Source organism: Molossus molossus, unplaced genomic scaffold, assembly GCF_014108415.1.
Source record: "Molossus molossus isolate mMolMol1 unplaced genomic scaffold, mMolMol1.p scaffold_m16_p_4, whole genome shotgun sequence".
NCBI classification, from domain to species: domain Eukaryota; kingdom Metazoa; phylum Chordata; class Mammalia; order Chiroptera; family Molossidae; genus Molossus; species Molossus molossus.
This window is the reverse complement of record NW_023425377.1, coordinates 77,440,337-77,462,911: the sequence shown is the minus strand read 5'-3', so window position 1 is coordinate 77,462,911 and position 22,575 is coordinate 77,440,337. Positions and strand designations below refer to the sequence as shown.

Below are 22,575 nucleotides of genomic sequence, written 5' to 3'. Positions count from 1 at the left end.
TAAAGCATGGTGGTAGGCATAGAAAGAAGCAACAGATGTGTGTTACTGGAAATGGTCTTTAATCATAATTAAATAGTTCATATGCGTCTGATTCCATGATTAAGCCATAATTGAGGTCCTTGGGTTCCAGGCCACTTGCTGAGTCTCCTGGTGGCTCAACTGCCCCGAGCCCCTCCCCTCAGTGCAGTTTCAGCTCATGGTGGGTCTATCAGCACCAGCACTGCCTAGGCCACCATCACCGCTCCACAGCTAGGGCCTCTGCCTGCTCCTTGGGGAAGGCGATATCAAAGATCTCACAGTAGTGCTCCACAAAATGGACCTCCAGGCCTTCTGTGATGAAAGCAGCTAGGTCATAGAAGTCCTTCTTGTTTTCTGCTGGCAGGATGATGCATGTCACTCCAGCACGCTTGGCCTGGGATGCAGGGGACCATAGGTTAGTAAAGGAAGGCTGCAGGAGCCCAGTGTGCTCTAGGAGGGAGAGGGCCTGTTCCCAGTGGTCCTGAGCCAGGCACTGAGGCCCAAGGCCAAAGCACTGGATTCTACTAAAGCCTGGAGCTCTTGGAGTATAGCCCCCTCAGAGCCCACCCCATGCTTGGCTCTGCCCCACCCTGTGTCTAAATCAATCACAGCACTACTGCATTACCTTTAGAGTTGGGCCTCTGAAAATGTAGCTAACACTTTAAAATTCTAGAGTCTTACTGATCATCCTACCCAATCTGTCCTATATTCAGAGGCAGTGGAAGCTCAGGAGACAGTGCAGCTCTGGCAGGAGCTAGATGTGGGGGATGAAGGGCAGGTATCCTATACATTTGCCATAGCCCTCTAACCTACACAGCAGCCTGTGAGGCCAGAGAGGCTTTTCTGTACCCATGGTTCTCAGTGCCAGGCCAAGGGGGCAATGAAGCTGAAGGCCCCACTCCTACTGTCTAGGAGCCCACAAAGCCCCACTGAGGCGCTCAGATGGGCGCTCTTTCTATAGAGAAGCCTAGAACATTACCCCAACCACTGTGGAGGGAGGCATCTGGGACAGTCAGTTTGACACAGGCTCAGACCACCTAGCTCTGGGTCCAAATCCCATGCCCACTCTAAAATGGGCCATTGCTGTGGTCTGATGTGAAGGGTGACATCTGTCAGATGACTGTGGCAGTCTGGGGCTCTATACAGCAGGGAGCCCTGGTGGGGAGGTGCATAGTACTCACCGCAATGGTCTTCTCTTTGATGCCGCCCACTGGCAGGATCTTGCCTGTGAGGGAGACCTCACCTGTCATGGCCAGATTCTGCCGCACTGGCCTGTCCATAGCCAGTGACAGCAGGGCTGTGACGATGGTGCAGCCAGCACTCGGACCATCCTTGGGGGTGGCGCCCTGGTGGAGAGAGGCAGGTGGTGGGCAGGCCCCATGCAAGGCTGAGGACTGGGGGAGGTGGGGGTGCTGCAGCTCACCTCTGGCACATGCAGGTGGATGTGTGAAGTCACCAGGTACTCATTGGTGGGGTCATGCCTCATGAGGAAGGCCCTGGCAAAGGTGTAGGCGATGCGGGCACTCTCCTTCATCACCTCCCCCAGCTGGCCTGTCACCTCCAGGCTCCCATCCTTCTCTGCCTTGCTGTTCGGTGGGCGCCTTGGGGATGTCTCAACAAACAGTGTGGAGCCTCCTGGAAGACACCAGTATGTAGGGCCTATGAGCTCTGGGGGGCAGTTCAGATTCCTGGGATAGTCACGCCCCTCAATGCAGGGCCACCTCAGAGTCCCCCTGTGACCCCTATCTGCAACACTTCCTTGCCCAACTCTCCTCAGCTTAGTACCTTCTCATCCTTCATATGACAGCACCCATGCCACCTAAGGGAACCAAAGATGGCCACAGTGCATTGGCCATACATCATGTACCTCCGCACAGCCTGCCAGCACTAGACACAAAAGCTTTGAATATAGCCCAAATAAGCAAATTTATAGTCATCCAGAGCCTGCTTCCTTTACAAACCCTATAAAACTGCACCCAACCCCTGCCAGCCACTGACAGAACAATCCCTAGCCTATAAAACTGAACCCCAGGCTGAGCAATGTCTCCTCTCACCCCTTCCTCTGTGGGTGGTGTCCCAGGGTCTCATGCTGTGAAGGACTGTCCCACATGCAAACTGTCAAAGCATCACATAAATAGAACTCATGGAGTACACCTACCTTGTGGCACCACCTCTTCAACAGCCCCAATTCCCTTGGCCTCACTGTACCCCACCAGGTCAGCCAGAGGGCATTCAGAACAACCAGCTAAAGGCTCAGTAAAAACCTTGTCCCAGAGGACAAAGGAAGGGATGTATAGCACTCACCCATGGCGGTCCAGGCCAACCCCATGACCACGCCAGGCGGTGTCACTTCGTACATGCGCTCCACAGTGAACACCGGCTTCCCCACAAAGTCCTGCAGATTCTCAGGTGTTACCTCCACCGACTCGGTCTCACCACTGACAATCTTGTAGGCGGACTTCCTTAAGACCTGCGGTGGGTGCAGCAGGGTGATGGGTAGCCTGGTAGCCCAGCCACAGGCCCCCACTCACCACCTCTGTCTGCTCTTTTTGCTTTAATTTCTCAATTGTGTAAAGGGCACGTCACATGAAAAAATGTACTGCTGTAACCATTTCTAAGAGTGCAGCTCAGGGGCTAAGTACATTCACACTGTTGTGCAGCCATTTCCAGAACTTTCTCATCTTCCCAAACTGAAACTGTCCTCGTTAAAACTCTTAACGCCCTGGGTGGGATGGGTGAAAAAGGTGAAGTGATTTAGAAGTACAGTCACAGGGATGTAAGTACAGCACAGGAAATGGAGTCAGTACTACTGGATTAACTGTATGGTGTCAGATAGGCACTACATTTATCAAGGTGATCACTTTGTAAGTTATATAAATGTCTAATCATGGGATTGTGCACCTGAAACTAATATAGTATTGGACACCAACTGTAATTTAAAAATTAAAGATAAATAAAAACACTAACTCCCTAGCCCCTGGCACCCACCATTCTACATTTATGTCGGAGTCTCACTCCTGGGGACCGCACATGCGTGGGGTCACACAGCACCTGTCCTATGTCTGGCTCACATCATGCCCTCTAGGCTTACCTTCTCCACCTGCTTCTGCAGGTTGCGCACACCGCTCTCCCGGCAGTACTGTTTGATGAGGAGGGTCAACACATCCGAGGACAGCTTGGCCTTGCTTTCATCCAGGCCGCACAGGGCACGGGCTTGAGGCACCAGGTACCGCTGGCAGGGAGGAGAGCTCTGTCAGGACCCTCCAGGGACCCCCTCACTAATCATGGGATTGGGTCTCAGAGTCCAGGGCTCACCACCCATCCACAGATCCCTGGCAGGTAAAGACAGGAGGTGAGCACCAAGGGCCTGCCTTCATGGAGCTCTGGTCCCTGGGGGAGCTGGGGACATCCAACGTATACAGGGTGTCAGGGCAGGCTAAAGGGTGTCACCTGATGGGTGAGAAGAGCTAGCAAGGTGTGGAGGGATGATAGCAGAGTACCTGGGCAGAGCTCAATGGGTGCCAAGACCCTGAACAGTGAATAGGCCTACCACCCAGACCCTCCAGCTGGCCGGCCTGCTCCTGCTACGTCCTCTGCCCAGATCCAATTTCTGTACTCCCTCCAGATGTCATCTTAGATACCACTTCCTCCGGGAAGGCCTCTCTGATCCCTGAGCTCACCCCACATACAGACCAAAGGCCTGTGTGTCAGGTTATGTAGCTGCTGCCCTGAGTAGACAGGGAGCAGTCAGTATCCATGGTCACCCACAGCCCAGCACAACTGCTATATAGCAATTACTGGACAGATAGTCCTGAGCACTAAGGACTGATACTGCAGTAGGCCTTGGGGCCCCCAGGAGTCCTTGTGTTCCTTCTGTCACCCCTCCTGAGTTTGAAGAAAGCCTCACCCAGACCCGATCAAGCCCATCCTACACCTGATCAAGTCCTGTGGACAAGGACATCACCTCCACTCCAAGCTCCTCGTCCCCTTCCTCGCCCTAAGTCCTGAAGTCTGGGACTCAGTGCCCGTCTCAGGGCTGCAAAGACATCGAGGAGGAGAAACCCCTTTCCAGAAAGAAAACATTGTGACAAATACAAGACTCGCCTCTGTGCCTTGTCCTGTGTTTCTCTTTTTGGGCTGTTCTCAAGGTGTATCCTATATAATAAGCCAGCAAACTAACTGAACTGTTTTCCTGAGTTCTGTAAGCTGTTCTAGTAAACTATCAAACCCGAGAAGGAGGTTTTAAACCTCAGTTTATAGCTGGTCGGTCAGAGGAGAGGCTGGGACTTGTGAGTGGCCTCTGAAGCTGGGGCAGTTCTGTGAGATGAGCCCTGAACCTGTAACGGTCTGCCGCCAACCCTGGGGAATGTTACTGAACTGCTGGACACCCAATCGGAAAACTGGCTGGTGTGGGGAAACACACCACACTTGGTGGCAGAGGTGTGACATTATACAGTTTACAAGAGGCCTTGTGTTTCTTTTTGTCACACCTCAAACTACATACACTACACGGGGGATCATGTGTTTATCCTGTCTCCTGGAATGGGAGCTCCAAGAGCAGGATCACTGTGGACTGTACCCCCAACTCTAAGTGCCCAGTACTTAGTGTGCACTGAGATGTTCCTTGAGCCTGAGCCGCAGTGGGGCACCCCTTCCCAGGGTGTGGCCAGATGGGATGCCTGGCCTCACCTCGGCAATGGCAAGCTTCTCCTGGGCCACATAGCCCGACACGTTGATCATCTCCATCCGGTCCCTCAGTGGCTCCGGGATGGTCTCAGTGATGTTGGCCGTGCAAATGAACAGCACCTGGGGAGGCAGTGGTGAGGTGCTGAAGGGCTGGCTGCCCTGCCTCTCCCTGCCTCTCCCTGCCAGGGCCAGCCCCTAGGCAGAACATGTACCTTGGATAAGTCCACAGGCACATCCAGGTAATGGTCCAGGAAGTTGGCATTCTGCTCAGGATCCAGCAACTCGAGCAGTGCTGATGAGGGGTCCCCCTGGTAACCCCGACCGATCTTATCCACCTGGGAAGGGCATCAGAAGGCAGATGTTGGCACCTTGTCCTGCCCCTTGCACCTGCTCTCTAGACAGAGGGGCCAGGTGAGTCCAGACCCTGCCTGTACTGGGAGCCAGGACTGGGGAAGCCCTGAGCAAGGACAGGAGGGATGGCCTCACAGCATGGCTGTGGGCAGACATGGGGTGCTCTGGGGTAGGAGAGGGGCCAGTGTCATTTGATGGCCTTGCTGTAGTGAGGCCACCCACAGTGACTCAGGGACCATCAAAACCACAGGGGCCATGGGTTTTGTTTTGAAACACAGACTCTGCCTGGTCAGGGCTGCCAGGAGCTCTGGGCTAGGAGAGCCCAGGGGACAGGGTCTGACCTCAGGAAAGCTTAGCCACAATTCAGCCCTCCCAGGCACACACACACCTCATCTATCAGGATCAGGGGATTCTCCGTCTTGGTCTTCTTCAAGCACTGGATGATCTTTCCCGGCATGGCGCCCACGTATGTCCGCCTGGGGAAAAGGGCTCAGCTGGGGGGTCAGTGCCTCACCTACCAGGGGCCACATGAGCACTCCCAGGTCCAGCTCCCTTGGAGATCCAGGACCTCAGTGTGCCATGTGCCCTCTGGGGAAAAAGGCTGGCTGCTTCTGGCCATGCCAATCTGCAGAGCACTGTCAACCCAACCTCCTCCCCTAGCTCAGATTCAGGGCAAGGGACACAGATTCACAGCCAGGTCTCACTCAGATCCATCCCCCCAGTTGGCACCTCACATCCAGTGAAACCCAATAGAATAAGAGGGGCTGGGAGCAGCCAGGCACTGGCAATAGGCACCAGGAACATCCCCGACGCCTGGGCCCATCAGGCCCAGCTGGCACTTTCTTTCAGGAAGGTTTCCTGATACCCCATTTGCTCTGCTCCAGCTCAGCCACAGATACCTGGCACTTGCACAGAGCAAACCACACACAAGTCCTGTGTTTCTGAGCTAAGGCCCAACAGGGCAGATAGACCATAAACCAGATAGAGGCGGAAATCAAGAGGTTAGAAAAAAGCAGGAATGAGGAATCTGGAAAGCTATTTGGGGCATTATATTAAGTGAGGATAAGGAATGTCTTAGGGAGAGGACCTGAGCAAAGTAGGTAAGGAGGCAAGCTGTGTGCATATTTGGAAAAAGATGATTTTCCGAGTTGGGGGAACAGCCCATGGAAAGGTCCTGGGGCAGCTGAATGAACACTGAGGAGGCCTGTGTGAGTGAGGGCTGAGAGAGAAAGAAAGTGAGGGCAGCAAGGGACAGGTAGGTCGTGCAGGGCCATGTGGGCCACATTGGGCTTGGCAGTTTTCAATATGATAATAGTGATCAGTTAGTCCCCGTCCTTGTCCAGAATCCCAGACCAGCATCAGCACAGAGCGCCTGCCTGCCTGTCCTTCCGGGGACCTCTCCCCAACAATTGCCTCAATGTCACAGACCATCTGCACTTGTTCAGAAACTCAGCCAATGCCTCTTTTCACCCTGGGGGGTGGTCCTTCCCTGAGTTCCTGGGCAGTCCCCAAATTTTAGAGACAAAAAGAAACATAACTTTTAACATGGACTCAAATCTTCCTTGAACACTAGTTTGCCAGGGTTTTGGGGGCAGGTGGAAGGTCATGTGGCCAGGTATGAGGGATGCCAGGAAAACCTGTGGGTGGTCCATGGATATCACATGTCTATCAGTCATTAGGCAGAAGCACCAATAACAGCATATGACAGCATCACCTTCTCCCCATCCCACCTCCCCACCCCACCTTTAGACACTGTGGCAAACTGAGAACACATAACTTATTACACTTGTGTCTCAAGGAGTTTACACTTTACAAAAAAAACACCCTCTGTGGAGGCCAGCGTGCCAGGAAGCCCCAGGAAAACATATTATCCTGACTGCCCCATGGAAGGGTGCCAGGCACAGGGCCAGGTAGCTTTAAGATCCTGGACACAGAAGATACCAGCCTCTGCTCTGGGTCTGATGAGGGAGAAAAGAAACAAGATAGGTGCTCAGGCCTCACAGGTGTAGGCTGACCTGTTCTCACTGGGGAGACCACCTTGCCCCTCACTCTAGTTCAGTCACTAGTCCGATAACCCAGGTAGAACAGCAATCGCCAGCCCTGGAACTCTGGAAGGAGTGTGAGGAGTGGATAATGGGACATAAGCTGGAACTGCTGACAGGCATTCCCTAAAAGGTCAAGATTTTGAGCCAACGTTGTTTGCACACCTGGATTCAGCCAGACCTGAAGTTAGAACAATACCTGAACTTTTCAGTTATTCACTCCAGTGTGAGTGAAGTTTACTTGCCACCAAAGTCACTCTAACAAAGGCAGGAGCAGACCTAGGAGGCTGGGGCGAGCCAGGTGGGGAGAGGCCGGCCCTACCTGTGCCCCTTTATCTCAGCCACATCCGTCATGCCTCCAACACTGAAGCGGAAGTACTCGCGATTCAGGGCGCGAGCGATTGAGCGGGCAATGCTGGTCTTGCCCACACCAGGGGGTCCGTAGAAGCAGAGGATCTTGCCCTGGGTCGAGCCTCGGAGCTGGCTGACGGCGATGAACTCCTACAGGCAAAAGTGAGCACCCATGAGACAATTCAATCACTTGCTGCCTTTGGGCAGAACAAAACTGTGCCTGACATGAGCCTGGCCAACTTCTTGTACCTTCTAGGTTTCTGGGGGCTGGGAGAAGGAATGCCTGTCCTGGAGGGGCCAAGCTGACTACAGGTGTCATTTGCCACAGGAAGGGATAGCCTGTGGCACCAATGGGACAAATAGGGACCTGGAGAACATAGGTGACTGACAATCAACTATATGTGACCATGATACCGGCCCATCCGGCAGCTCCCCCACTTAATAGGTCCTTTACTTTCATGTCATGGATCACAATGGCCTCCTCTTTCTCTGTCAGTCTGGACATGCCCCAGTGCCCTCAGCCAGGCCCATTTTCTCCCCTTTGTAAATCTTTGAGCTACTGGAGCAGGGCAGGCCAGCTCAGGCGTCCCCTGACAATCCAACACCTCTGGCCAGGGCCTTCCGCACCTTCTTCCCTCAGCCAGCTCTGGACCTCCAGACCCCACATTCACCAGGGGGCTCCTCTGAGTCTCTCCCACAGTACTGGGGGTGGGGGGATTCCACATGCAAATCCAGGCCATTCCTCTCAGCACCCACCCTAGGTGCAAAGACCAAATGCCTGGGATGTGGGGGAGTGGGGCCCAGCAGAGGGTTAGGCCAGCCTGTGCCCGGGACCCCGGGACCCATGGGACAGGGTACAGGCAGCCTCACCAGGATGCGTTTCTTGACGTCCTCCATCCCATAGTGATCCTCCTCCAGGACTGCCTGGGCCCGGGTCAGATCCAAGTTCTCATCACTGTACTTGCCCCATGGGATGGACGTCAGCCAGTCCAGGTAGTTGCGAGTGACACTGCCACAAGACAGACCAGAGTGGTGAGTGGGGCTTAGCCAGGCACCTGACCCCTGCCGTTGCAAATCCATGTGGCTGGTGCCCACTGGGCCCAAAGCATGAACTACACCAAGTGCACCTTGGCTGGTAGGCTGTCACCACTATGGAAAGCCATCTCAGCGTGGGTCACACCTTGGGAAGTGGCCTGGTTCCTGGCACAAGTGCCAGGCGCATCTCCCAGGCCAGAGACAAGGCAAACATGCGGACTGCTCAGGGTCCAATACCATGGGAGGGGCGGTGGTTAGAAAGGGGGAGATAGCCCAATCCAGGGCACGCAGGGAGACCGAAGCCTGGATGGCAGCAGATCAGTACTTCCAAGGGAAACCCTGGGCTGGGGGCTGTACATCAGGGACAGCAGGAAGGACCATAAGATTAGTTCATGTTGTTTTAAGGCTCTAGTTTATGAACACCTGTGACAGCAGCATGGAAAGCTCACTAGCTGCCTAAGGAAGAAAAGCCAGGGTGTCTCTGGCATCTCCCAGGGTCCTTGTGGAAAGAGCCCAGCCCAGCAGGAACTCAGGGCCTGGCGCTCAGGTTGTCCTTTCAGAGGAGCTGTTTCAGGACCTGGCCAGCCCACAAACTGCCCAGGAGCAACGCTCAGTCCCTGGGATCTGATACAAAAGGCACAGTCAGAAGAATCCCACAAGTCTCCCACGTCTCCTGGCCCAAACTCCAGGCAGCCATCCTGACTCACAGCCAGCATGCGAGGGACAAGGACAGCCAGGCAAGGCCAAGTCCCCAATAAGACATGCTCACTTCCTGGCTGACTCTCAAAGCAACAAGAGAGAGGCCAGGGGACAGAAGCCAGGGGACGAGGGTGGCCTTGAAATGATGGCTCAGGGACTCCTGATTCCAGCTGAAGCACTGGCTTAGAGCCATTTGTCCTGGGTTCAAATCCCTGTCCCCATCTACCAGCTCAAAGGCCCCAAGCCCTGATTTCATCTGTGAAATGGTGGTGACAAAGGCAGGTCCCGCACAAGGTGGTATGACAGGACTGACACTTGTCAAGTGCTATTTAATACAGTAAGTGCCCATGCCCTCTTGGCTTTCAGGGTCAATGTCCCAGACCCTGTCAGGTCACAAGCTTTTCTGAGGACTGGATATGACAAAGACACCAGCACCCTCACCCCTAGGCACTCACTTGAACTCTGAGGAGTGGTTGTCTAGCAGGCCCAGCTTGCTCAGCTCCTCATCCACAACTTCCATGACGTGCTTGGGGACCACGAGCTCCTTCAGCCGCTCACGGAACTTCTCCTCAATGGCATCCTTGTCCTCCTTCTCCAGGCCTAGCTCCTTCTTAATGATCTTCAGCTGCTCTTGCAGGAGGTACTTTCGATGTGTCTGCTTGATTTTCTCCTCCACCTGCAAGGCCGAGAAGCTGCCATGAGACCAGAGGGTACACAGGATGTCCACAGGCTAATGAGGGCGGGTGGGACTCCTGCTTCCCCAGGACTCAGAAAAAGAAACCCAGTGACTGCAGCCTCCAATTCCTTTCATCCTTAACCAAAGTCTCCCCAAGTATGGGTCTTACAATAAACAACGATAATAAAAGAATTTGCTTTTCCATCCTGAATGAGGGGAGCTCGGTGTGACGCCCATGTCTCCCACACTTCTGACAGGGCAGCACGACACAGCCTGAGCCCTACTTCAGCACCAGCACCTACCTAGTGTCCCCTGTATTTACTTTGCAAGCTGCCATCTATTAATAACCAAGTATTACAGGCTTTCCGAGTAAAGATGTGATGTGTGCTGGCGGGTGACTCAGTTGACAGAAGTATCGTCCCTTACACCAAAATGGTTGCAGGTTTGATTCTCGGTCAGGGAACATACCTAGGCTGCAGGTTCAATCCCCAGTCGAGGTGTGTACGAGGCAACCAAATGATGTTTCTCTCCTCTCTCATACTGAAGTGTCTGTCTCTATCTCTACCCCTTCCGCTCTCTCTAAAATCAATAAACATATCCTCAGGTGATGATTAAAATAAAAAGTGCAATGTGAAATATTTTTCTAACATAAAACCTAACTGAAAAATTGAGTCATATCTAGAAAACAACAGAACTTTTTTTGTTTTTGTTAATCCTCACCCGAGGATATTATCAATAAACATATCCTCAGGTGATGATTAAAATAAAAGATGCAATGTGAAATATTTTTCTAACATAAAACCTAACTGAAAAATTGAATCATATCTAGAAAACGACAGAAATTTTTTTGTTTTTGTTAATCGTCACCCGAGGATATTATTCCCATTGGTTTTTAGAGAGAGTGGAAGGGGGGGAAGGAGAAAGAGGGGGGAGAGAAAGAGAAGGTGGAAGAGACAGAGAGGAAGAGAGAGAGGGAGAGGGAGAGAAGGGAGGGAGGGGGGAGAAGAGAGGGGGAAAGAGAGAGAGAGAGACACATTGGTTGCCTCCCGCATGCACCCCAATCGGGGCCTGGGATCAAACCTGCAACCCAGGTGTGTGCCCTTGACCAAGAATTGAACCCTTGACCCTTCAGTCCAAGGGTTGACACTAACCACTGAGAAAAATTGTCCAGGGCAAAACTGACATGACTTTTAAGTAACTGACAATCCAGGAGGTCCGTGGATTTGCCCCAAATTGGGAAATTGAACTTTAGTCGAGTCTTGGAAAACAGCTTCGCAAACTTTCCCAGTCTGGTTCCCAATTTCAAGCATTTTCCCCAGTACTCTGAAGAAATAGAACTCCTCCCCCTTGAAGGAGGATGGTCAGATGGAGACCTCTCTCTCTGGGTTCAGCTGCTGGGATCAGTTGCAAGTTTGAAACTAATGAATTTCACAGCCTAAGTGCATGCAACCTTTGGAGCACAGGTGCCTCATCAGCACAGGGTTGTCCCCACCTCACTCACCTCGCGCCCAAGGCGCTGCTGCAGCTTGCTCAGCTCAAACTCCTTCTTGAGGAGGGATAAGGCCTTATACAACCGCTTGGGAATCTGCCAAAAAAAGAAAAGATGTGAGAGGACAATCAGAAGTCGGTGTCCATCTGTGTGGGGATGTGGGGATGTGGGGAACGGGCACTCTGCAAGCTGTTGGTGAAGGGAGCCCAAACTGGGATAGATTGCTAGTCACTCCTTAACAAAAAGAGGCATGCAACCCTGTTCCAACAAGCCCAGTTCTAGAAACACCTTCTACAGATAAACTCCAGCAGGTCTATAAGCTGTATGGACCAGGATGTTTGTACAGGCGTTATCTGTAATAACAAAAGACTGGCAACAACCCAAGTATGCCACCCACTAAATGATGAACACAACCCGATGGACTATTATACAGCCATTAAAAAGAACGAGGAAGCTGGATGTGGACTAAGGACGTGTTGATGTGAAACCATCTCAAAAATGGAGCTGAGGATGCCGGCCAGACTGGGAAGCAGCCCAGCGTGGACCAGCACAGTGCATGTGTGGATGGCTGCACTCACATTGGTCTCCTCTAGGACATCCTGCAGCTCGTGGGACTCCGCTCCAGTCAGCGCGGCACCCATGTCACTCAGGTAGATGGGGTTGTCCACCACCCTCTGGCCCGCCTGCATCATCTGCAGCACAGATTCTCTGAAAGGGACAGAGGGACACTGTCATGGGGCACAAGGACCATGGCAGCAGCTGGGACTTCACTCCTGCTGGACCTCAGTCTCCTTGTCTGAGAGCCAGCTCTGTGTCTGGGCCTCACCAGCTTCAGGACTGGTGGGGGTGGGACCTCATGTCCTAGAGTCATGAGACTACTGCCCAGAGCCCAGATGGAAGTCTCCTCCAACAGCCATGTGTAACCACTCATGAGATTCCCCCTTCACCCCAACTGACAACAAAGGCTTCCAGCCAAATCCAGACCCTTGTTAGCAGGAAGAAGGCAAAGAACCTGGGCCAGGTAAGCTGTCCCCACCCCAGTGTGTCCCTGTGAGAAGGGAAGAGGCTCCATTGCACAGGACTGAGCCCTGGGTCTCAAAATATTGCCTTCAAGAGGTTCTCTACCAGGACACTTTTGAGAAAAATTTCTGTCAACCCAGGTGCCACAGAGCCGATACTGACCCCAGGAAGGGCTAGCCACACCCTCAGGTTAGGGAGGGCACAGGATACTAACCTGTAGAGTGGGTTCAAGGCGATGATGTCCCGGATGGTCTTCACGATCTCAGCTGTTAGGGCCTGGCAAGCGAGAAGGCTGCCATGGGTCACTGTGACCCTGGGGAGCCCCTCCGTCCTGGTCCTAGCCAAGGACAACATCAGTGGCCCAGGAGCAGAGCCCAAATTCACCAGTCACAGGGACAGAGAACCAAGTAAGCAAATAGTAAAACCCAATCCTGTCTCCTTGAAGTGCTCTGATATTAATGAGGTGTTTTGGGGCAAAAGAAGTGGTTTCATTTTATTTTTCTTTCTTTTTTTTTTTTTAATCCTCACCTGAGGACACCTTTCCATTTTTTGTTCAGATAGAGTGGGAGAGAGAGGAAGAGAGAGGGGAAACATCGACGTGAAAGGGACACATCGAGTGGCTGCCTCCCGCACGACCCAACCAGGGCCGGGGACAAACTGCAACCGAGGTACGTGCCCTTAGCAGGAACCGAACCCAGGTCTCTCTGGACCACAGGTCGACAACTCTAACCGCTGAGCCAAACCGGCCAGGGTTTTCTTTTTATTCTCGACACTATTACAGATGGGGGGAGGTTCTACATTCTTTAGGCGTTACCCTCACAACCGACACTCTTTCTCAACCTCAGCCGCCAAACACCCAGCCTGTGACTTCTCCTTTGTCTGGGACCTGCCTGTGAGTCACTAGGGCTCTCAGCCTGTTCCCTCCTGGAACCACAGGTCCCTTTAGAGATGGGGGCCCTATGCTATGGAGGCCATGGGTACTGCTTTCCTTCTTGCCTTCGTTCCCTGCCACAGTGAAGCTGGTTTTGCTCCTGGCAGGACTACCAGGTAGTTTATGACACACAAATCCACACCTTATTTGTTTCCAAAAGGCTACGGTTCTTAGCATATTGTATTCCAGTGAGGGCACTAGTGGGCACAAAACAAGTGGCCACAATAGCTGGGGTTTCCCAGTGTAATCTCCTGGTTTCTAGTTATTGGGCTTGTCCCTGAATTGCCTGAGCTGAACTTTGTGGAAGGAACCAGAATAGCTAGCTGGAGGTTCACCGAACTTGTGTGAACAAGAATGAGTGTGCTGGCTCTCTGAGGCCCTCAATTCTTTTCATCTTTCCCCACAAGATCCTCACAGGAAACTAAAGCTGTGCTGTTTATGACATGCAAATCCACACCTCAGTTTGACAGCTACTAGCCACTAGTTGCTGTTCACATTAAAAAAATTTTTTTCTTTATTGATTTTATAGAGAGAGGAAGGGAGAGCTAGAAACATCATGAGAGAGAACATCAATTGGCCACCTCCTGCATGCCCCTCACTAGGGATTGGGCCTACAACCTGGGCATGTGCCCTGACCAGGAAGCAAACCAGCAGCCTCTTGGTGCATAGATCAATGCTCAACCACTGGACCACACCGGCCGGGTAGCTATGCACATTTAAATAAAATAGATTTTCTGTTCCTTAGTCACACCAGCCATAGGTAAAGTGCTTAATAGCCACAGGTGGCTAATGGTGCAGAATTACAGAGTATTTCACCACTGTGGAAGATTCTCCCAAACAGCGCTGCTCTCAAGTGCCCCATGTGGCCCTGTGGACTGCTGGTACAGGCTAGTGGCAAATGCATCCAAGCCCCTTCCAGCACCCAAGGCAGACATCACCAATCAATCATAAGTGTAATAACAAATCAATCTTACTCTCTCTCCCCTCTCTCTAAAAATCAATGTTAAAAAAAGAAAAACCAAAGTGCCTCAGGATCAGACCAAATCTATTAGCTATACTCCTACCCATCAGAAGCAGGTCACCTGTCTAGAACCTGCACTAGAAGAACTAGTGAAAGGACACTCCCACTACCACCTTGACAGCTGGCTTACTGGAAGAAAGGCAGGTAAGCCTAGGTCTGGGGGACAACATGGTCAAGAAGGCTGTTTCTGCCCAGCTGGTGTGGCTCAGTGGTTGAGTGTCGACCCATGCACCAAGAGGTTGTCAGTTCAATTCCCAGTCAGGGCACATGCCCAGGTTGTGGGCCAAATCTCCAGTGGGGGGCATGCAGGAGGTGATCAATTGATGTTCTCTCTCATCAATGTTTCTCTCTCTCTCTCTCCCTCTCTCCCTTCCTCTCTAAAAATCAGTAAAGGGGGAAAAAATTTTAAAACAAAGAAGGCTGTTTCCTTCCTGTCTCAGAGCCCGGGTTCCCAGTGAATGTGCCCTGCTATCCCTCCCCCATGCTCCAGGTTTGGGGGGGAGGGCTGGAGGCACCTGTCCAGAGATCCCAGGCTGGGGCTGGACCTGAGTTCAAACCCTGCCTCCTCCAAGAGTAGATAAGGACCCCAGTGGATTTCCTTTACCTTTCTCGTCCCAGTTTCTCCCAAGGACTTTTGGAAGGAAAAGTATGCTTTGTATGCTAAAGCAATTGGAGTGTGCAACAGGCTAGACCCTTCCTTAGGAATATTGACTTACTTTCACTTCTTCCGTGACCTGGAAGTCCTCATGGACGACATTCTCGACTTCCACCATGAGCACCTCACTGGGGGTGCCTGAGTTGGGCTCCACCACCATCTCCATGTGGCGCCTGGCACCCAGATCCTCCTCCGCCTCCTTTTTGCTCCGCTTGGGCTTCCGGCGGGGCTTCTGCTTGTTCTCAGCCTCGGCCTCCTCCGGCTCCACCTCCAGCTGTCTGCTGATGTGAATCCTGAAGCCAGGAGCAAGGCAAAGGTGAAGGCACTGAGGCTGGGAGAGGCCCTGCCCTGACAAGGCCCCCAAGTGCTGACAAGTAAGGGTCCTGCTGGGCCCAGGTCCCCGGGCCAGGGCAACTACAAGCTCTGGAGCTGGAGACTGAGCTACTTCCTCAGAACCCAAGACCAATGTACCCCTCTGCCCTTGGACTCCAGCAGACCTATACATTGCATTTCCCACACTAATGCCCGGCTGTCCTCCACAAACTGACGGATAGGCCAATGGTAACAGTTCTGGGACCCTAAGTGCCTCTCCCTCACCCTGGAGCTCACTCCTTCATGTTGTTCAGGTCTCAATTCAAGGGCACCTCCTCAAAAAGGCCAGATCCTGACCACACACATAACCCATCACCCTGTCCACTTTTCTCCCAAAGTACCCACCACCATCTGATATCAGCTTGTGACCTGTTTTCATGCCCGTGGTGTCCTGCCCACTAGGGTGTGCTCCCTAAGGCAGCCCCTCACCTGTCTCTCTACTCACACCCGAGGGCCTGGTGGACATCAGCCTCCAGGTGTTAAAAATGATGTGTTCCTCCTCCCCTTTGTCACATAGGTAACTAACAATGGTGGCTTCCTCAGAAAGAGGGCCTGAAAGCCACCACAGATGTGGACTCAGTGCCCAGCTGTCATCAGCAAGGTGCACAGAGATAAGGAGGTTAGGCTTTGGGAAGTCCTGGGTAGGCCTGGCCTCAGGAGTTAGCAGGGCTTTCTATAAGGTACCTCAGGACTTTCTATAAGGTACCTCGTAGGCCTGCAGGGCAGTTAGTAGCCAACCACAGTTTTTATTAATTCTGATTACATCTTATTCTGTGCCCTCTGGCCCATAAGTCCTTCCAGGACACAGAGGAGCAGCCTCTTTCCTAAAACAGACTCTAGCAGGAACAGGTGAAGGGGTGTGATGGCTCAATGCAAGGTACTGACACCAGGACTTCCACAGAATCAGGGCCCAGCATACACCCCTTCCCCAGAGTGTGTTCTGGGGGGGGGGGGGTGCTACGCAGCAGACACAAGAAAAAGGTTCTGTAAAAAAAAAAAGATGGAAGACTCTAGGTTCAATAAATGCTATTGAGCATCTCCAATGAGGGGCTTTTCAAACATTCACTACATCTTCACTACACATTAACAGCTTGTACTCTGACATGCTTCTCCTGTGTATTTGGTCATAGGACTCTTGTGAAACATCTCAGAAGATCAATGTTCCTTGGAACACATTTGAAAAGCTGATTAGATTCTCTATTAAGAGCTTCAACCCTAAGCTGATCTGGTAGATTTTTCTTTATTAATCATGACAGTAAGCCCTGGCCAGTCTGGCTTAGCGGTTAGAGCATTGGCCTATGGACCAGAGAGGGCCAGGTTTGGTTCCTACTAAGGGCACGTACCTCGGTTGCAGTTTGTCCTCTACCCCGGTAGGGGTTGTGTGGGTGGGAACCACTCGATGTGTCTCTCTCAAATTGATGTTTTTCTCTCTCTCTCTTACCCCCTTCTCTCCCCCGACTCTATCTCAAGATAAATGCAAAAATGTCCTTGGGTGAGGATAAACAAAAAATCATGACAGTAAAAGGGCTTAAACTGGGCTTACAAACTTACGCAACCCTTTGACAGATTTTTATCAGAGATAAAAATTCCATGGACTGACCCAGAAATGTGTCTGAGTTAAAAACTACAAAGTACTAAGAGTGACAATACAGCATTATCTGCAGGAAGACACAGACACAAGCACTTGGAAGAAAGGCAAGCCCAATTATGAACAGCAGACACATGGACATGAGATATGAGGCAACTTGCTACTTCCTGTTTTTGTCATGCTTTTTTGAATAATGTCCATTAAAGAAACAACTTTTCACTGACCACCTATACTGCCACTTTAACAAGGGCACTCTGAGAAGAAAGATTCTAGAGATGGTATGTCTTAGCCCCCATTTCCAGCTTTGGCCGGGTCACTCTGGGGGACTCAGAACCACCCCCCACTAGTGACCCACATGCTCAGGCCCACAAACCTTCTATGTCCCATGACGATCATGCGCAGCTTGTCCCCAAGGTCCTGCATCTCATGGATTTGGACAAATGTCCCTGTGTGGTACACCTCGTCCAAGCTCTCGACCACATCGGACTCGTTACTGAGGAAGAAAGACACAAAGGAACATCGGCACAGGCGCTGTGATTCCCATGGAGTGTCTCAGGCTAGGAGGAAGGAGGGAGAGATGAAAAACTCAACTGACCTGAACTGAAAACCAAAAGCAACCTCCTTGCTCCCAAAGGGGCTCTGGAGTCCAGTAAAGTACCTGCCAGCTAAGGAACACCAGTGGTAACTGTGCAGAGGTGAGTAGTTCCTGACTGAGTTGGCCATGAGGCATCCCAGATGGAATTTTGATTCCATTCCCATGACGGCCTGCTCAGGACGCCCTAGACTTCTAACTCCAAAGTGGAACTAATTTCTACCTAGAGTTAAGGTAGACATATCCAAAACTGTGATATCTGCCCACTTACTCTGTGCTGAAGTGGCAATGCAGGTATGCATTTTAAACCCAAGGGTCTTTACCCAGCCGGTTTGGCTCAGTGGACTGAGTGTTGTTCCACTCAGTGGACTGAGAGGTCCCTGTTTGATACCCGGTTGGGGCACATGACCGGGTGTGAGCTTGATCCCTAGTGAGGGGTGTGCAAGAGGCAGCCCTCTTGCACAGCCCTCAATGTTTCTCTCTCACATTGGTGTTTTTAGCTCTCCCTTCCTCTCACTCTAAAAAATCAATAGAAACATATTAAAAACTGTATACATTAAAAAAAAATTAAGAACGAAAAATAAATCCAAGGGTCCTCGAGGTTAATAGCCCCACCCCCATCTTAACAATGTATGAAACCCAGTGCTGCAAGCTGAACCTTCAGTCCAGTCTATAAAAAGTTGCTCAGCTCTTGGCTGAGTCCCCTGCAGGTTTTCCATGGTTTCTTTCAGGTCAAGGGGCAGAGGTCCAGGCTACTCTAAGGAACAGGATTGGTGGTGAGCTACAGTCCAGGGCAACTTCTATAAAAGAGCGAAGGAAAAATTATACTTACGTGTCATCTCTCTTTAGAAAGACACCGGCATATGGCTGGGCAAGACGGACTTTCCTTCTTAGCAGCTCAACCAACTTCTTATTTTTAACCTAGCATGACAATGACCCCAAAGTTAAATGCAGGGTAGGTTTTCTAGCTGACATTTTGACAGCAACTCTAACATTTTCTGTATTATTCTCTGGAGACATACTAAGCTGATCCAGAACACTAACCAACCTGGTCCAGGAACCCCTGAACCAAAAACAAACAAAAGACAGATATATGCTGTAAAAAAAGAAGAATCTATTACCTTTTGAGCCAGCACGTAGGGACCTGGAGAGTATTATGCTAAGCAAAATAAGCTAGTTAGAGAAAGACAAATATCACATGATCTTACTTATATATGGAAACTAGTGAACAAAATAAACTGATGAATAAAACAGAAACTAAGGCATCGGACAAACTGATGAATCTCAGAGGGAAGGGGGAGCAGATTAACCAAAAAACTTATACATATATGTATTATCCATGGGCACAGACTATAGGGTGGTGAAGGTCTGGGGTGGGATGGGAACTGGGAGAAGGGGGACAATGGGGGAAATAAACGGGGGAAATCTGTAACACTCTCAACAAGAAAGTAAAAAAAACAAAGATACATGAAAGGAGTGGCACAGGGTTGACCTCAGTGGTTTCCCCCCTTTCCTAAAGAAAACTCAAAGTAGACAAATAGCCAGAACCAAGAAAATGATTTAAGGTTCAATGTCAAGAACTGTTTCAGTGGCAAAATGTATAGCCTTGGAAATCTAAACTCTTCTGATTTCATCAATGTCAGAAGAACTACACTAAATGTGCGTAATTCAAATGTGCCCTACTGGACAGGCCGGTAACTTCCTCTCATTTTCACTGGAAGTATTTCCCAATCACATCTTTACCCCATTTACTGATTATTGAAACTCCCAAGAATAGCATATTCTCTTGATGTCATTTCAGTGGCAGGTAGACAGCTAATAATGTCTCCTAGAAAACAGTGGTGGGGGGCTGTACACAGATGTCTTTTAGGGCTCAAATGATTTCTTTCAAGCCTGTGTTAAGTCCCAGACCAGACTGACTAAATTTAACAGCTCTTAACTTTGGTATGCATCAGAATTACCTGGAAGGAATTGTTGAAACAGATGGCAGGGCTCCATCCCAGTAGTTTCTGATACAGGAAATCTAAAGAGGGCCTGAGAATCTGCATTCCAAACTAGCTCCCAGGTGATGTTGCTAGTCCAAGCACCAAAATTTGAGAACCACTTTTCATTATTTATAAGGTAACAACAATAAAAATATGAGTACCATGTGCCAGTCTCATGCTATCCACAGCAATTCATTTAACCCTCCCGGCTAGCTCAAAGTGAGCAGACAGAATCTCTTAGAAAAATCATTATCCCTGCTTAGGCACTGGGGACAAGGAGCATTTGCCTCCTTGCTGGGCTGAGGAGACCACACCTGGTGAACAGTTCTAGCTCCAGAGACCTGTTAGGGTGGAGAGGACTGCTGAGGGTGGGTCAAAGATGGGAAAGAGGTCTCCAAGGCAGGCTTTTGAAATGTCTGAACAGCCCCACATAAGAATCAACAGATAGTTGTTTACTATTGAGGCATATTATGCACCAGGCACCATTTTAAATTCTTTACATTTATCTCCCACAACAGCTCTAAGACAGGAGGTACTATTAGTAGGTTCATTTCACAGATGAGAAGATGAAGGCCCAGAGGAATAGCTTGCTCAAGGTTAGAGCTAAGATAGTGGAGCCAGCCACAGAGTATTATCCTGGGGCCTCCAAATAACCACTACTCAACCTCAAGGGAGGCCCTTGGAAGGCTAACTCAGATAACCATAATCAGCAGTCCAAAACAGGAGGTAGAGGGGGCCTCTTCTGTCCCCTCCCCACTGGCTGGCTGCTGCCCCTCTGTATTGTTCCTTTCCAAGGCATCCCTGAGATAGAAAGATATTTATTTATGTATGTATGTATGTACATGTATGTATGTATGTACATGCCCCTAGTGGGAACTGAACCCGGGACTCTCTGGTCCACAGGCCGATGCTCCAACCACTGAGCCAAACCAGCCAGGGCTATCCCTGAGATTTATTTAGTAAGAAACTGGAGTGAGGGATTGAGGCTGGAAGGTGAATGCAGAGGTTGACTCATTGTATGACCTTGCTTAGCCAGTTAAAAGATAACCTTGCTCCTCCATGGACTCCTTTCCACATCATCAAAAGGGGGGGGGGGGGGGGGGGAATGGGTGTGCACTTGGGTTTTTCCTATTCTAAAAACTCAAGTTCCTTGCACTCAGGATGTTTTCTCTCTATTACATCAGCATAGTTCCCCACCCACATCTCCCTTTAGGGCTCTTAGTCTGAAACGATCTTGTTTCCTGCTTCTTTCCATTAGAACATAAGTTCCTTAGGCACAGGGACTATGTTTAACTTTGTTGTTGCATCCTTAGTGCTTGTCACATGGTAGGAGGTAGAACACTGCTAAATGGGGAGGGGAAAAACCCCCATAGCTGCACCTCTGAGAACATTCTTCTCCCACCTTCCTCCTCAGTCTCTGGTACATCCCTTGCTCTATTATTCCCTGTAGTACTTACTGCCTACCAGAACATACTTTACTTACTAATCTTGTTTATTACTTCTCACATCCCACTAAAATGTGACCTCCAAAGGCAGGAATTTTTGTCTGTCTTGTTCACTGCAGTATCCCTAACAGCTAGAACAGAACTTGGCACAGGGAAAGTGGTCAAGAAATATTTAAGGAATGAATCCTGATCCCAAAGGGTCTCGAAAGCAGAAAGGTGCCCATCCTGTGGAGACAGAGTTACAAAACATTTACCAACACCTGCAGAAAAGTAACTGAGCCACAAGACTGTTCTGGTTGGTCTCAGAGCCGGACTTCTATGATTAGGACTCTAAGTGGACATTCCTAAGCACTGGGTTCAACTCCCTTTAGGAGATTCTAAAGGAGAAGTAATTGGGCTCCAGTTCACCAAGCTAGTGAGGAGCACACAAGAATGCCAACTCCTGCCATTGAGAAACTTCGTGTCTGAAAAACTTTCGAGGACTGAGGATGTTAAACGATCGCTCGGTCCAACCCACCGCTTGCTGAGATGGGGAAACAGGCCAACGCGAGAGATGTCATTACCTCGATAATCTTGATAAAGCGCGGGAACACCGGGTTGCGGGTGACAGCGATGAGTGGCAGTTGCGGGAACACGTCTGGGATGGTCATCGGTGTCAACGCCGTTACGACCGGGCCTTCCCCGCCGCCCGCGCCGCCCCCCGCGCCCGCGGCGCCATCCTCCACGCCGCCCTCAGGGGCATCCTCGCCGCCCGAGAATGAGCCGCCGCCAGCGTCGCGGCTGTTCGCCTCCCAAAGCCCCCGCCATTGGCCGGTTGCCGCGGGTCCACGGCCCCACAGCGCCCAAGGAGGAGAAGTGTCGCAGGCCCGCAGGCCTCTGGGCAACCACTCTCCAGCCGCAGTTCGGACCCGCCCCCCGGCGACAGCCAGCAGCGGCCGCCGCAGCGCCCAACTCCGCGCAGCGCCCCACAGCCGCACGTAGCCTGTGCCCGTCGCCATGGCCCGGCCATCCTGGCGGCGCGCAGGGATCGCGTCATTTCCGCTCACAGGACTGGAGTGCACGTGACGTGGAGAGCGAACCGGGGTGCCTGCGGGGGCGTGGCGCGGAAAGAATTGCGGGGGGTAGGGCTTGGAAGAAAATGGAGGCGGGATCTACAGAGAGCACAGGAGGCTGGGTTTGAGTACCCTGGTCGCCAACCAGCTAGCGCGTCCAAGGCCCCTTCGGGTCACGTGGAGATCTGTGCGCCCGCGCCAACACCCCTAGTGTTGTTGAAAGTGAAACTTCGAGAACGTGTAGATAGCCTCCCGCACACACAGGCGCTTAGGGCATGAGAGTAACATGCGCATGCTCAAGCTCTGGGGCACGTCCTGGTTGGTGAATTCGAACTTCCCCGGGAGACGCTGTGCACATGCTTAAACTGTAAACAGCGCATGGCAACCATTTATTTGCTCAGGCCCAAGTTCTAAGGGCCGGTTCGGGAGACGAGGAGCGCATGCTCAGACTCCAGCGAGAGCGCGCGCGTGTCTGTATGCGCATGTCCAGGCGCTGTAAGGGGGAGTGTTTAGGTGGGTGGAATCGGGCTTCCGGAGGGACGAGGTGACGCGGCTCAGGCTCTTGTC

General features: G+C 51.4%; 1 protein-coding gene across 1 annotated transcript; it reads right to left on the bottom strand.

Annotated features, from left to right (window-relative positions):
- Positions 1-47: 47 nt before the first annotated feature.
- Positions 48-21,962, bottom strand: LONP1 (lon peptidase 1, mitochondrial). Its single transcript, XM_036282298.1, has 18 exons — positions 21,520-21,962; positions 18,359-18,447; positions 17,308-17,427; positions 15,036-15,267; positions 12,582-12,643; positions 11,926-12,055; positions 11,360-11,443; positions 9,638-9,858; positions 8,319-8,457; positions 7,420-7,598; positions 5,444-5,531; positions 4,917-5,039; positions 4,708-4,824; positions 3,110-3,250; positions 2,323-2,488; positions 1,442-1,653; positions 1,200-1,364; positions 48-412 (listed from the first exon to the last, which is right to left on the bottom strand). The coding sequence occupies exons 1-18, from the start codon at positions 21,952-21,954 to the stop codon at positions 236-238; spliced, it is 2,880 nt and encodes a 959-aa protein (XP_036138191.1). The 5' UTR covers positions 21,955-21,962; the 3' UTR covers positions 48-235.
- Positions 21,963-22,575: the final 613 nt, after the last annotated feature.

Excerpts from the sequence above, each read along its gene's own strand:
- LONP1 (XM_036282298.1), bottom strand. The coding sequence starts at position 21,954 with ATGGCGACGGGCACAGGCTACGTGCGGCTGTGGGGCGCTGCGCGGAGT. Across the intron at positions 11,444-11,925 it reads ATGTCCTAGAGGAGACCAAT|ATTCCCAAGCGGTTGTATAA; the intron begins GTGAGTGCAGCC and ends TTTTTTTGGCAG. Across the intron at positions 1,365-1,441 it reads TCCACCTGCATGTGCCAGAG|GGCGCCACCCCCAAGGATGG; the intron begins GTGAGCTGCAGC and ends TCTCTCCACCAG.